At 37.7% G+C, this 14,902-nt stretch overlaps 1 protein-coding gene across 2 annotated transcripts; it reads left to right on the forward strand.

Annotated features, from left to right (window-relative positions):
- The first annotated feature begins 93 nt into the window (after nt 1–93).
- On the forward strand, nt 94–14,016 carry LOC127835458 (alpha-(1,6)-fucosyltransferase-like). Of its 2 annotated transcripts, XR_008028541.1 has the most exons (5): nt 94–186; nt 4,888–5,125; nt 6,692–6,944; nt 11,201–11,377; nt 11,865–12,002. XR_008028541.1 is itself a non-coding variant. In XM_052361908.1 (4 exons), exons 2-4 carry the CDS (start codon nt 11,265–11,267, stop codon nt 13,635–13,637), a joined length of 588 nt encoding a protein of 195 aa, XP_052217868.1. In that variant the 5' UTR covers nt 6,809–6,944; nt 11,201–11,264; the 3' UTR covers nt 13,638–14,016. The 2 variants fall into 2 exon arrangements, 1 of the variants encoding a protein (XP_052217868.1); XM_052361908.1 differs by lacking the exons at nt 94–186; nt 4,888–5,125 and adding an exon at nt 13,314–14,016 and having other exon boundaries at nt 6,809–6,944; nt 11,865–12,015.
- The last annotated feature ends 886 nt before the right edge of the window (nt 14,017–14,902 follow it).

The following is a 14,902-nucleotide window of genomic DNA, read 5'->3' on the forward strand; positions in this document are numbered from 1 at the left end:
AATATATAAAAGCGGAAGTTGTCGCCCCTGATTACCCTATGCAAGATCTACACATGCTTATCTTGGGTGACACTTCATACCAAGTCCACATTTCCATAACGAGGCGCACATGGTGGGGCGACTGGTTATTCATTTGAATCCATCAACGTGTAATCCATCACTTCTGCTTACCGCCGTGAATATATGGTTAGAAGAGACTTTCTAGTGCGTTCTGATGGCCTGATATAGGATTATTCAGTAAATGTGACATAGCGCGATCTAGGAATAGTCAGCATGTACGGGTTAATCTGATCTATAATAAGTTAGTGCGTGTTACATGGCCCGATCTTGGATTTTTTAGTGCATGCTTCATCACATGCTCTAAAGTTAGTGAGTTCGTTATACATCGCTTGTTCTAGTATAAGTTAATGATTTTGATCTTTGAATAGTAAATGCGTGCTACATAGCATGATCTTGGATAGGTCAGTGCGTTATACATAGCCTGATCTTAGATAAGCCAGTGCTTGCTACATAGCCTGATCTAAGATAAGCCAGTGCGTGCTTCATAGCCTGATAATGGATTAGCCAGTATGTGCTACATAGCCTGATAATGGATTAGCCAGTGCGTGCTACATAGCCTGATAATGGATTAGCCAGTGCGTGCTTCATAGCCTGATAATGGATTAGCCAGTGCGTGCTACATAGCCTGATAATGGATTAGCCAGTGCGTGCTACATAGCCTGATAATGGATTAGCCAGTGCGTGCTACATAGCCTGATAATGGATTAGCCAGTGCGTGCTTCATAGCCTGATAATGGATTAGCCAGTGCGTGCTTCATAGCCTGATAATGGATTAGCCAGTGCGTGCTACATAGCCTGATAATGGATTAGCCAGTGCGTGCTACATAGCCTGATAATGGATTAGCCAGTGCGTGTTACATAGCCTGATAATGGATTAGCCAGTGCGTGCTACATAGCCTGATAATGGATTAGCCAGTGCGTGCTACATAGCCTGATAATGGATTAGCCAGTGTGTGCTACATAGCCTGATAATGGATTAGCCAGTGCGTGCTACATAGCCCGATAATGGATTAGCCAGTGCGTGCTTCATAGCCTGATAATGGATTAGCCAGTGTGTGCTACATAGCCTGATAATGGATTAGCCAGTGCGTGCTACATAGCCTGATAATGGATTAGCCAGTGCGTGCTTCATAGCCTGATAATGGATTAGCCAGTGTGTGCTACATAGCCCGATAATGGATTAGCCAGTGTGTGCTACATAGCCTGATAATGGATTAGCCAGTGCGTGCTACATAGCCTGATAATGGATTAGCCAGTGTGTGCTACATAGCCCGATAATGTATTAGCCAGTGCGTGCTACATAGCCTGATAATGGATAAGCCAGTGCGTGCTACATAGCCTGATAATGGATTAGCCAGTGTGTGCTACATAGCCGGATAATGGATTAGCCAGTGCGTGCTACATAGCCCGATAATGGATTAGCCAGTGCGTGCTACATAGCCTGATAATGGATTAGCCAGTGTGTGCTACATAGCCTGATAATGGATTAGCCAGTGTGTGCTACATAGCCTGATAATGGATTAGCCAGTGCGTGCTACATAGCCTGATAATGGATTAGCCAGTGTGTGCTACATAGCCTGATAATGGATTAGCCAGTGCGTGCTACATAGCCTGATAATGGATTAGCCAGTGTGTGCTACATAGCCTGATAATGGATTAGCCAATGCGTGCTACATAGCCTGATAATGGATTAGCCAGTGTGTGCTACATAGCCTGATAATGGATTAGCCAGTGCGTGCTACATAGCCTGATAATGGATTAGCCAGTGTGTGCTACATAGCCTGATAATGGATTAGCCAGTGCGTGCTACATAGCCTGATAATGGATTAGCCAGTGTGTGCTACATAGCCTGATAATGGATTAGCCAGTGTGTGCTACATAGCCTGATAATGGATTAGCCAGTGCGTGCTACATAGCCTGATAATGGATTAGCCAGTGTGTGCTACATAGCCTGATAATGGATTAGCCAGTGCGTGCTACATAGCCTGATAATGGATTAGCCAGTGTGTGCTACATAGCCCGATAATGGATTAGCCAGTGTGTGCTACATAGCCTGATAATGGATTAGCCAGTGTGTGCTACATAGCCTGATAATGGATTAGCCAGTGCGTGCTACATAGCCCGATAATGGATTAGCCAGTGCGTGCTTCATAGCCTGATAATGGATTAGCCAGTGTGTGCTACATAGCCTGATAATGGATTAGCCAGTGCGTGCTACATAGCCTGATAATGGATTAGCCAGTGCGTGCTTCATAGCCTGATAATGGATTAGCCAGTGTGTGCTACATAGCCCGATAATGGATTAGCCAGTGTGTGCTACATAGCCTGATAATGGATTAGCCAGTGCGTGCTTCATAGCCTGATAATGGATTAGCCAGTGCGTGCTACATAGCCTGATAATGGATTAGCCAGTGCGTGCTACATAGCCTGATAATGGATTAGCCAGTGCGTGCTACATAGCCTGATAATGGATTAGCCAGTGTGTGCTACATAGCCCGATAATGGATTAGCCAGTGCGTGCTACATAGCCTGATAATGGATTAGCCAGTACGTGCTACATAGCCTGATAATGGATTAGCCAGTGTGTGCTACATAGCCCGATAATGGATTAGCCAGTGCGTGCTTCATAGCCTGATAATGGATTAGCCAGTGTGTGCTACATAGCCCGATAATGGATTAGCCAGTGCGTGCTACATAGCCTGATCTAAGATAAGCCAGTGCCTGGTTCATCGCCTGATCTAAGATAGGCCGGTGTCTGGTACATCGCCTGATCTTGGATAAACCAGTGCTTGCTTCATAGCCTGATCTTAGATAAACCAGTGCTTGCTTCATAGCCTGATCTTAGATAAGCCAGTGCTTGCTACAAAGCCTGATCTTAGATAAGCCAGTGCCTGGTACATAGCATAAACTTAGATAAGCCAGTGCCTGGTACATAGCCTGATCTTAGATAAGCCAGTGCGTGTTACATAGCCTGAGCTTGGATAAGCCGGTGTCTTGTACATGGCATGATCTTGGATAAGCCGGTACCTGGTCTAAGATTAGTTAGTGCGTTCTACATACCTGATCTAAGATTAGTCAGTGCGTTTTGCATAGTTTGCTATTGGATAATTTGGTGCGTTCTTCATACCTGATCTTAGATTAGCCAGTGTGTTCTATATAGCCTGATCTTGGATTACTCAGTGCGTGCCATTTACCTGATCTTGGCCATTGCCTTCTTCATAGTCTGCTCTTAAAAAAATCAGTGCGAGATGCATAACTTTATCTTATATTAGCCAGTGCGTTCTATATCACCTGATTTAAAATAAATCGGCGCATGCTGCATAGCCTGATCTATAATTAGTCAGTTTTGGCTGCATAGTCTGATTAACATTTAGTCAGTGTTTGCTGCAAAGCATAATCTAGGATTAACCAGTGCATACTGAATAGCATAGAGTAGGATTATTCCGTGCATGCTACAGGTACTTAGCATGATCTTGCATTAGTATTTGCGCGCTGTATAGACTGATATCATTAGGCAGTGCGTGTTATACATAGCTTGCGCTATATTAAGCTACATCATGCTGCATAGCCTTATATAGAAGCGTGCTTAGCATCATGAACGGAATATTGGTTAAATAATCACTTCATTGAACAGTAACATACTATAAAAGCTAAACACGTTTCTATGCCACGCCTTATATAACAGTAGGAAGCAGTTATTTTTGAATTAAGGTAGCACTTAATAATTATATGTTATTAAAAATAAGCTTTTGTCTTGACATTATGCATATATTCCAAACCAAAAGGTTTTGCTTTTGGCATAATGATACATATTGATGTCAATATTTAATCTTGTTCAAATGTTAAAAATTGAACAATTGTATCTTAAGGTCGGACAGGCTACCTGTAATAATTCCGTATAAGAAAATGTATGCTTGCAAATTGCAATTTGTAAGTGTGATTAAATAAAATATGAAATTGTGTTTGTGTATTACATATTAGGGAAGTTATGATAGGGTTTTATGAACGTTATTTGCATAAATCGTATTTATATTACTCGAAATAGATGTTCAATACCTATATAACTATGAATCATGATAGAGGGTTGGTAGAAACCATCATTGGAAAAACTTGTTTTGCACTTGCATGCATTTTCATTGCATGATTATTGTGTGTAAATACCATTTTTCCGTCGTACGTATTTTGTTTCCGTCGTCAACTTTGAAACTATAAAAAATCAAGCGGCCAATTGTTGTGCCAAATGTTCATGAAACTTTCTCCGAATTTTCTTATTTTTGAGCGAAGGGTCTATTTTGATTATACGGCTAACGTGAAATATTGTGAACACACACGAATGGCCATAGTTGGCTCAATGGTTATGAAACTAACTCTGCATATTTGTTCTAGTCCGTTCAACAACATTGCGGTCTGGGGTGAAGCAATTTTGTTATGAGCCATATAATGGTATTGTTAAGTTATAATCAAACTTTGTCAGAACATGTGTTCGAATGATATTACATATATATTTTCCTTGTAAAGTCACATGATTTGTCCAGTTATCAAAATATTGGCTCTGACCATTCGTTTTAATTGTGTGCCGCCTTAGTCAAGAAATTGTTCCAGTCCATTGAAAAACATGTGTCTGAATGTACTGGCCCCTTTTTCATAGCATTTCTGTAGTAATACATTGTGCACACTACCTATTCAGTTTGGATTAATTCCATGGAGTCTCAGCTCAGCGCCTTAATGTATCTGGTCTTCGTATGACGAAAAACATTTTTTTCATGTAAGTTCATATTATTGATCGACAAACTAAGGATAAAAAGATTTGTAATATTTGCTTCTTAGAATCCTCCGGATTGTGACAAGGCCAAGAAAATCTCTTGCAAACTGGTGCCTGATAGTAGTGGCTTTGGGTGTCAGCTGCATCATGTTACCTTCTGCCTGATCATGGCGTATGCCACCCAGCGAACACTCGTCCTGACAGGTGAGAGCTGGTTGTACGCGGCAAAGTGGGAGACTGTATTTCTGCCAATCAGCAAGACGTGCAAATCAACGGGCGGTCAGCCTACCTCTCAATGGGGACGTAAGTACATTGGAATAGAATAGACATTCGAAAACATTTTATAATTTCAAAAAGTTTCTCCACCAGTTTACTATTAGTATATTTCAAGTAGATGGGAAATTGCAAAAGGGATACAATTTGGGGTATCTTTTTATGCCCCCGGTAGGGTGGCATATAGCAGTTGAACTGTCCGTCAGTATGTCAGTATGTCAGTCAGTCTGTTCGTCCGTCAGATAAAACTTTAACATTGGCCATAACTTTTTCACTATTGAAGATAGCAACTTGATATTTGGCATGCATGTGTATCTCATGGAGCTGAACATTTTGAGTGTGAAGATCAAGGTCATCCTTCAAGGTCAAATGTCAAATATATGGCGTCTGTCCGTCCGAAAACTTTAACATTGGCCATAACTTTTTCAATATTGAAGATAGCAACTTGATATTTGGCTTGCATGTGCATCTCACGGAGCTGCACATTTTGAGTGGTAAAAGGTGAAGGTCAAGGTAATCCTTCAAGGTCAAATGTCTAATATATAGCGTCTGTCCGTCCGTCCAAAAACTTTAACATTGGCGACAACTTTTTCACTATTGAAGATAGCAACTTGATATTTGGCATGCATGTGTATCACATGGAGCTGAACATTTTGAGTGGTGAAAGGTGAAGGTCAAGTCATCCTTCAAGGTCAAATGTCAAATATATGGTGTCTGTCCGCCCGAAAACTTTAACATTGGCCATAACTTTTTCAATATTAAAGATAGCAACTTGATATTTGACATACTAGTGCATCTCACGAAGCTGCACATTTTAAGTGGTGAAAGGTGAAGGTCAAGGTCATCCTTCAAGGTCAAATGTCAAATATATGGCGTCTGTCCGTCCGAAAACTTTAACATTGGCCATAACTTTTTTTATATTGAAGATAGCAACTTGATATTTGTCATGCATGTGTATCTCATGAAGCTGCACATTTTAAGTGGTGGAAGTTCAAGGTCAAGGTCATTCTTCAAGGTCAAAGGTCAAAAAAATAATAATTTCAAAGCGGCATTATCATGAAGCTGCACATTTTGAGTGGTTGAAGTTCAAGGTCAAGGTAATCCTTCAAAGTCAAAGGTAAAAAATAATAATTCAAAGCGGTTTTCTCATGAAGCTGCACATTTTGAGTGGTGGAAGTTCAAGGTCAAGGTCATCCTTCAAGGTCAAAGGTCAAAACAAAAATTTAAAGCGGCATTCACATGAAGCTGCAATTTTGAGTGGTGGAAGTTCAAGGTCAAGGTCATCCTTCAAGGTCAAAGGTCAAAGTTAAAAAAAATATTCAAAGCGGTGTTCTCATGAAGCTGCACATTTTGAGTGGTGGAAGTTCAAGGTCAAGGTCATCTGTCAAGGTCAAAGGTTCAAAAAAATTCAAAGCGGCGCAATAGGGAGAATTGTGTTTCTGACGAACACATCTCTTGTTTAACTCTAAGAATCTTTAACAGGTTTGCTATCCGCTATCCATTAATAGACGTGTGAATATAAACTATCAATCAATAATTAATAATTAAATCTTATAACTGCTATTAGAAAAGAATGATGCCATCTTAATTTTGCAGCCAATTCTACGACGGATAATTCACAAGTGATTGAGCTTCCGCAGGTACAAAAATTGCCTTCAAGTTGGCGCCCTCGTTTTGTACCTCTAGCGGTACCGGAAGACCTTGCTGACCGTTTGACCCGATTTCACGGCGACCCCTCGGCTTGGTGGATCGGTCAGTTTGTGACCTACGCGTCCAGACCAAACGCCATGATGCAGACGTTCCTAAATGAAGGCAAAGACAAGATGGGCTTTACCAATCCTATTGTTGGGTTAGCATACCTCGATTTGTCAGAATAATGCATTGAATAATTCTGAATATTGCCAAACGTTTCTTTTCACCCTTACTATAAAGTCCGATGCTTGGAAAAAATATCACATATCTGCTACGTTCACAACTGGGTCATATGGATTTTAAAACTAGGTCACTGATAAAAATGTATGCAAGGAGGTCGGGCAAATGTCCGTGTATAGCGTAAAACCACGTCGACACTTAAAGTCCAATGTTTACCTAATCATTGTTAAGCGTGCTCAGAAAATGTTTTGATGTGAGTTTGAAATGGTTCTGGTCCAGCTGGTTTGATAAATATTTCTTTAGCGGAGCCGTGTTATAAACCACATGTCCATCCTCATTTAACTTTTCTTATGCTTTGTTCCTAGCAAATCTCAGCCGATCTCGAAATTTGCTAGTGTCCATTGAAATGCAAGGTCGCCAAGGGCTGGTAAAGTTTTGCATAATATGGATACTATGCAACCGAATGTAGGTAAAAATACCAGAGGTAAAAATGCCATAGGTAAAATGCCAGAGGTAAAAATGTCAGAGTTAAAAATGCCAGAAGTAAAGTGGTAAAAATCCAATAGGTAAAAATACCAGAGGTAAAAATGCCAGATGTTACATAGTAAAATAAAGTTTTGAGCAATATTATAGATGATATTGAGGAATTACATTATTTGCTTACGTTATAGAAACATTATTTTTTAATCGAACATGTTATATTTTTTCTACTTGTCTCACTAATAAGTTTAGACTGTAATTTTGTTGTAATGTGCTTTATTCATTCTGTTTATTGTTTGGGATTTTTTGTTTCTTTGATGAATCGGTCATTCAAAAAATGTCTCTTGGTTTGTTTTTGAATTTGTTGTCGACCTTTATTGCTAGCTGGAAGTCAATACAATTTATCAAGACATTGGGGTGTATGAAAATAAGTAAATGTTATTGACTCTAAGTGTGCAATATATCTAATATTAATGATCCTTTTGATTATTGCGCAATTAACATAACAAATAAATTACAAAACAACAAAATTACAGTCTAAAATTTAGAACAAATATATCATGTTCAATTAGTATCAGTAACATAAGCATAGAATGTTATTCCTCCAATACTTAATATTCTTTAAAGAAAAATGCTCAAAACTCTATTTTACTATATAACATCTGGCATTTTAACCTATGACATTTTTACCTATGGCATTTTTACCACTTTACTTCTGGCATTTTTACCTCTGGCAGTTTTACCTCTGGCGTTTTTACCTATGGCATTTTTACCTCTGGCAGTTTTACCGCAAACCTGTGCAACCTAGTGAACACGTTGGAAGTAACTTTTTTTTTCCCAAAATATTACTTTAGTCGGGCGCAACGTTTGCTTTAATGAAGGATGGTTCTGGTAAATTGAAAACTATATATTACTGGGGAGAGTGAGGCAGTTAACTTAATATCTCAAAACCTTGTTTAGTAAAATTAGATTATTGAACTGTCATATCATAGTGACACTTTCTCAGAATATAGGTTCCCATAATATATCTACCGAAATCAAAACGTTTCTCTTCAATTGACAAACATTAGGGACTGCATTTTTCCTAGTATGTCAATAATGAAACCTTTTAAAGAATACGTGTTCTGTTTAGTTTAGTTCCTTTAGGTAACTTATTATCGCCATATGAAGGGAGGCGGAAAACGACAACGGGCGAGGCATGGTATGGTATTGCGCAAGGGGGGGGGGGTTAGAGGGTTAGGGTTAGGGTTTGGGTTAGTGTTAGGGGTCGGGTTAGGGTTTGGGTGGGCCTAAACCCAACCCTAACCCTAACCCGACCCCTAATCCTAACCCTTACCCTAACCCTTTTTGGGGGTTATCACCCCTGACCATGCCTCGCCCGTTGTAGTTTTCCGCCTCCCCCATATGATTTTTGTACCTGTTGAGAAATCCTAATCGATACTTCGTTCAAAAACATGTTTTCAATTTCCGTTTCACGCTCCAATGTGCCTTTATCACGCCGGTTATGCGGATACTTTGATAACAGATGGCACTTCGATACCAGATAACAACAAAAGCCACGCGGAGAGTTGAGTTCTTCAGCGTTTTTGCATTTATGTTCTGTTCATTTGGTTTTTAGACACGTAACATTGTTTGGTCGATTAATGGTATAGCACTTCGTATTGCAGAACAAGAAAGTCGCGAAAAAAAACAGTGGATTATAAAAAAGAGATAAAATTTCATCGATAATCGTCATGAATTCGATGATCAGTACGTATTTCAACAAAATAAAAATACATGTACTTGGAAATAAATCAAGAACGTGCCAACTAATCGAAATAAAAGATCAATATGTCCATTAATGTTACAACTTGTTAAATTTTAGTTGAATGACGTACTTGAGGAAATTCAAATGTTTTAAGAGTCGGATGCCACATTTTAATGGACACTTCTTTTACCGATCATCTCAAGGCAATGGCACTTCCTGATTCCTGATATCTCGACACTTTTTACCAGATATAACACACTATATTTAGTGATTCAGAAATGCAGAATTTGCTGTGGAAAACTGCTATAGTAAGCAGGCAATAAATAAAAATGTATGTACTGACGTAAATTAAAAACCAATTACCGAAACATGTTCTTATCCCTTTGGAATATGATAATAACAGGGAACGGGAAGTGTTAAGCTCAATATAAAGGGAGTTTTCCAATCTCTTTTAAATTTTGTGGCTACGCATTAGTATCGTCTTCGTGATGCGATTCTAATGAGCACCAATGACAAAGCATTTTATGAGGTTATTGGCCGCTTTAAGACCCCTTGCTCCCCTTATCTCGAGCACAGGTGTTTAGCGTGTGGCTATGCTATTAATTAGTGAAAACATCATTTTGAATGATAAATAATCATATCATAACGAAAAACTACTTATATAACAATCGTTTTATTTCTTAAAATTTGACCCATCATGTGTAGAAATATGACAAGATATATACATTTCCAGAAAGGAAATTCATTTCTGCGTTGAATAAGACCGCGTTCATGAATATCGCTGCAAAAGTGATGAAGTAATGGCTGTTCAAAGCGATGAACTCTGTTTTCGGGTGATTTCGAGTTATATATAATTTTATATATTTGAAAGTGGTTATTTTGTTAAAATATTATTATTAATCATTTATAATGATGTTTTCACTAATTAATATCATAGCCACACGCTAACCACCTGTGATTTCGAGTCCTGCTATAAGTTCAATTGAACACAGTCGTGTTGATCCACATGATCCGTTGTATTTTTAATTCTCTTAATCTCAATTTACCACTTAAAAACAAGTTTATTATTTAGACAATTACTTTCGGTCGTCACTTGAAATATATTACTTCAGAAATAAGCATTTGAATCTTATTTAAAATGTGCACTTATAATATTTATTACATAAATAAATAGTAATACGATTTTTGAACACGTACAACGCCAATGGTTATATTTTACGTGTTTATGTAATTACGTTATGCATAGATTCCCAATAGGTCGAACTTGACAATGCAAATTGGTTCGTACTTCAAAATGTTTGGTAAGAATAGCCATAAAATACATAAATGCATTTCAGGTAGAAGATTAAACTCGGTTATCAGAGTGCCCAATTTGTTTAAAGTCTCTGTTATCCGAAGTGCCCTATATCGGGAATCAAAGTATCCGCAACGTCATGAATACCACCTATTGAAACATACTCTATCTTCGTTTATATTTCATTCAATACTATCAAAATTTCAGTATTTGAAGCACAGTGATATTACTCTACATGCTGGAATATTAAACAATTTCTTGCACTATTTCTAAGTAGTTTTATTTTGTTGAAATGTTTACTGTTCATCCAGTTTATGCTGTTTTCCGACCGAATTTTCTATTTTTTGGGGGAAAAAATCTACCATTCTTCCGAGATGTTTTTCTTTGCAATAGAAAAAGATGCACCATTTATAAACTCGACCATGCGCCTTGTCTAAAAAAACTTATCTTTATGATATAACTTAAAAACAACTGATGAACTTAACTCTCGCGCATGGCTTTTGTTGTTATCTGGTATCGAAGTGCCATCTGTTATAAAAGTATCCGCATGCCCAGCGTGTTTTTTATATATAGTATATTTCAGAAATGACAATACCGTAGCGGTTTGCTTAGGAGTGCTTACATGCCGTGGTTCAAATATGATGTATTACCTTCAAAATATTAGAAAGCGTTGATGTATTACACAATATTTGATATCCATACCGAATTACAGAATACAGGTGCGACGGACAGACAAGCTCATATGGGAGGCCAAGTTTTACAGCCTCGATGAATAAATGCGTCATGTCGAAGAATGGTTCGATGTGTACGAGAAGCAGCATTCTCATATCCAGCGGAAAGTGTACATAGCGTCCGATGATCCAGGCGTCTTGCATGAAGCGAAAAAGAAGTGAGTGTGCATAAAGCTGTGACTGGGAAAAATTCCAAAGTTTTTAGTTTGCTGTGGAACTATACGATACTTTTTAAATTGTTTCGAAACCAATAGCAATATCAACTGTATTTGTAAATGTTCTGTAGGTTTGAACATCTGCTTTTCAAAACATGGGAATGCAACTTATAATAAGTGTTCATAAACTACTTTAATACGGCCTTTCTTACTATGCCTATATTAGTAAAACGATTTGATTTAAACAACGCATTTTTTTCTTATTGTTTAAATGCACTGTATATTTATAATTATTCAGTTAATCACCGTTTCGTAAAAAACAACAGTTAATTATCAGATGATCAAATGTCATGAGCACAGACTAATCAGGTTGTTAAGATAATACTTGCTTAAAGGAAAACAGAACACAAAGCGGTACGTGTCATCCCTGTGTCCGAAAGTGTCCGTTTTTTTTAGTGTGCCTCAATTATATGTTTCTTATATTGCTCAGTTATCCCAACTACACCTTTGTGACTGACAACGATGTCTCAAAGATTGCAAACGGGAGAAGTCGCTACACCGATGCCTCCTTACGTGGCATTATTCTCGACATTTACCTGCTGTCGCGATGTGATTATCTCGTCTGTACGCTCTCATCTAATGTAGGTGTATTGTTAACATTTTTCTCTACCATGTGATTTGTTACGTGTTACTTTTAAGTGCAATTGTTTGCATCGTATATTTCCCTTACTTCATGAACATTTAAATCGGGATTGCAGATAATACCATATTTATATCAAACTATATACATTATGTTTTATGTAATAAGGACGCATTATTAGATACATGACGGTTTTATATCTTTGCTCAATCGTTTGATCCCGGGATTAATATAAGTCGTGTTCGGAGAAAACTGGGTATAATGCATGTGCGTAAAGTGTCGTCCCAGATTAGCCCGTGCAGTCCGCGCAGGCTTATCAGAAACGACACTTTGCGCATAAATTGGATTTTTGCTAAGAAGAGCATTCATTTAAACAAAAAATGTCATAAAAATGGAAAGAGTCGTTCTAGATTTGCTTGTGCGGACTGCACAAGCTAATCTGGTACGACACTTTACGCACGTGCATTATGCCTAGTTTTCTCAGAACACGACTCATAAGGTATTTAGCAGTTTTGTAAAAGTGATTATCCAAATCACTTAATAAATTGCGAACAATTATAAAAATGCAATCCAAGTGGTCAACAGAAAAAAAAATGCGAAACCGATTTTTGCAAACTTTAAAACAGTTTTCTTTTAATATATGCATATTTAAGCACGATGGTCAACCTCAGCGGCTCATTCTCAGCTTGGGATGACATTTGGAGAAATTCTCGTCAAGGTCATAGTACGAAAAAATATCTTTTAACTAAATATAAAAATTTGTTTTGCGTGAAATATGTTGCATGCTGGTTGCTTGTTTGGGTCGTCTGATGAATGTACAGGTCATTGTTACTTGAAAAATTACACTATACTAAAAAAGAGATCGGATGAGGGTTGCGCTCTGACTATTTTGGTGTACTAAGCTTTCATGCATACACTAGAAGAGTTAAAGGAAAATTGATCAAGATCTGATGCACATGTTTTGTGTTGTCTCCATTATTTTAAGTGTAATTATTAATATAACAATTTAAAACATCCTCAAAACGTCAATTTAACCCAGACCTTCAACTTGTCGTATTTCATGAGAAGTTGGCAATCTTAGTTAAATAATCTAATCTTATACTTGCTTTTCCTGTGCCAATAACTACATGCATTAAACTGTAAACCTCATTTCCTATTTTTGTTTTTACTTTCCAAATATTTGCAGATTTTTCTTAAATGTATATTTTTTTGGACAAATTCGCAACTATTAAACCCGGTAAACATCCCATCTCTAGTTGAAATTACCTCACATAATGTTTGCTGATGTCCCCTCCCAAGGTCTGCAGAGCGGCGTACGAGTTGATGCAGCCGCTACACGGCGATGCCTCCAAGTGGTTTAAATCACTTGACCACACCTATTACCTCGAGACTGACCACCCACACAACTTTGTTGCGCTTGAGAATCACCAGAGTCGACGCGAGGGAGAGATCAGCTTCAATGCTGGGGACGCGATACGACTGGTTGAAAGCCGCTGGGACGGGTATTTCAATGGTACACATGTGAAGACGGGCAAGTCAGGTCTATTCCCGTCATACAAGACCGTGACTGTAATAGAGCGGGCGAAGATGCCTACATACCCTGAGGTGCCAGATTTGCTATGACGTAAGGCTTCTTCAATCTCACATCAGCGCATCAAAATCAGTTAAAGTATAAATAAAATTGATGCTTATCTGCATATGTTTTGTTCAAGTGTACTATTTTTTGTCTCCAGTTGTTTACATTTTTTCTTACAAAAAAGGATGCTTTTTTCAGTGTTTCTAGTATGTTATATGTAATAATACTCTAACACTATGTTCTACAGTGGTGTATGTTCCAGCTGGTAACAGTGGATTTATGAAGAAAATAAGAAAATAAGGACTTAAATGAAAAAGATGTGATTATTTACTCTTTTTGAAAGATTTCATTAGAACTGGTTCATGTATCACTTAAGTATATGCTGTTTTAATTGTGCATATTGTTCCAAACTTACATGTAATATAGAATGCTATCCTGGACATAATATTTTAATTTGACAATAATAGACCAGTTTGCATTTTTTCTTAATATAATCTGCATTTGTTCAAGCTCCATGAAAGACGAATTGCTATGTTTAGGTTAATATCAATATTGTTCAACTAATAATACAAATTGTATAAAGTAGTATTGTAAATGCCATTGTTAAAGTGACTTTTGTCACTTAAACAATACTACAACCTTTGCATATGTCATACCTTAGGAATGTATATCTAAGGACCACTTATCGATAACATGAACATGTATTATAAACATTTTTTTCAGGCGGAACAAGTCACTGCTACACTGTTCAGTGCACTTTCTCTGGTCCAGGGGATACAATGCAAATACAATACCCATGTATTAACTCAATATAGTCCCTTTATCACCACATGGTAAATAAAGGATATTTGTTCATGTCAGTGTAAGATCGTTTATTGTTTCACGAGTGATCATAGAACATATGCCACGAGTTGACATTTTATTTCTCTATGATCATCATTTTGTTTCTGTTATGCCCCTTTTTCAAGAAAATAATTAACAGCTGTTTCCCTTTCGCTGAAAAGTTAGCATTTCAACAGTGGCTTGCCTCAATACATTTCAATACACAAAATGACGTCATTAAGTGTTTGTTATGCCAGCGAAATTCTCCGGTTAAACTCTTTTACAATGTAAATAAACGGTGAAAAAAGCATAATATAAAAAGAAAATTTGTTGGGTTCGGTGGAATTTTATAAATCGGTTTGCGTTCCACAAATGTCTCCGGACTTCGCCGTGATCGATACACAAATTAACATAAAATTCGAAGCGTTTGGATCGAAAAATGAACAAAAAAAGTATTTATTATTTTTAAAAAGCAGCAATAATCTGCATT

This window comes from Dreissena polymorpha, chromosome 1 (assembly GCF_020536995.1).
Source record: "Dreissena polymorpha isolate Duluth1 chromosome 1, UMN_Dpol_1.0, whole genome shotgun sequence".
NCBI classification, from domain to species: domain Eukaryota; kingdom Metazoa; phylum Mollusca; class Bivalvia; order Myida; family Dreissenidae; genus Dreissena; species Dreissena polymorpha.

Bases quoted from the DNA above. Each gene is read 5' to 3' on its own strand.
- LOC127835458 (XM_052361908.1), top strand. From the start codon at position 11,265: ATGCGTCATGTCGAAGAATGGTTCGATGTGTACGAGAAGCAGCATTCT. The intron at 11,378-11,864 runs GTGAGTGTGCAT...TATATTGCTCAG, and splicing joins TTGCATGAAGCGAAAAAGAA to TTATCCCAACTACACCTTTG. The intron at 12,016-13,313 runs GTAGGTGTATTG...TCCCCTCCCAAG, and splicing joins TCTGTACGCTCTCATCTAAT to GTCTGCAGAGCGGCGTACGA.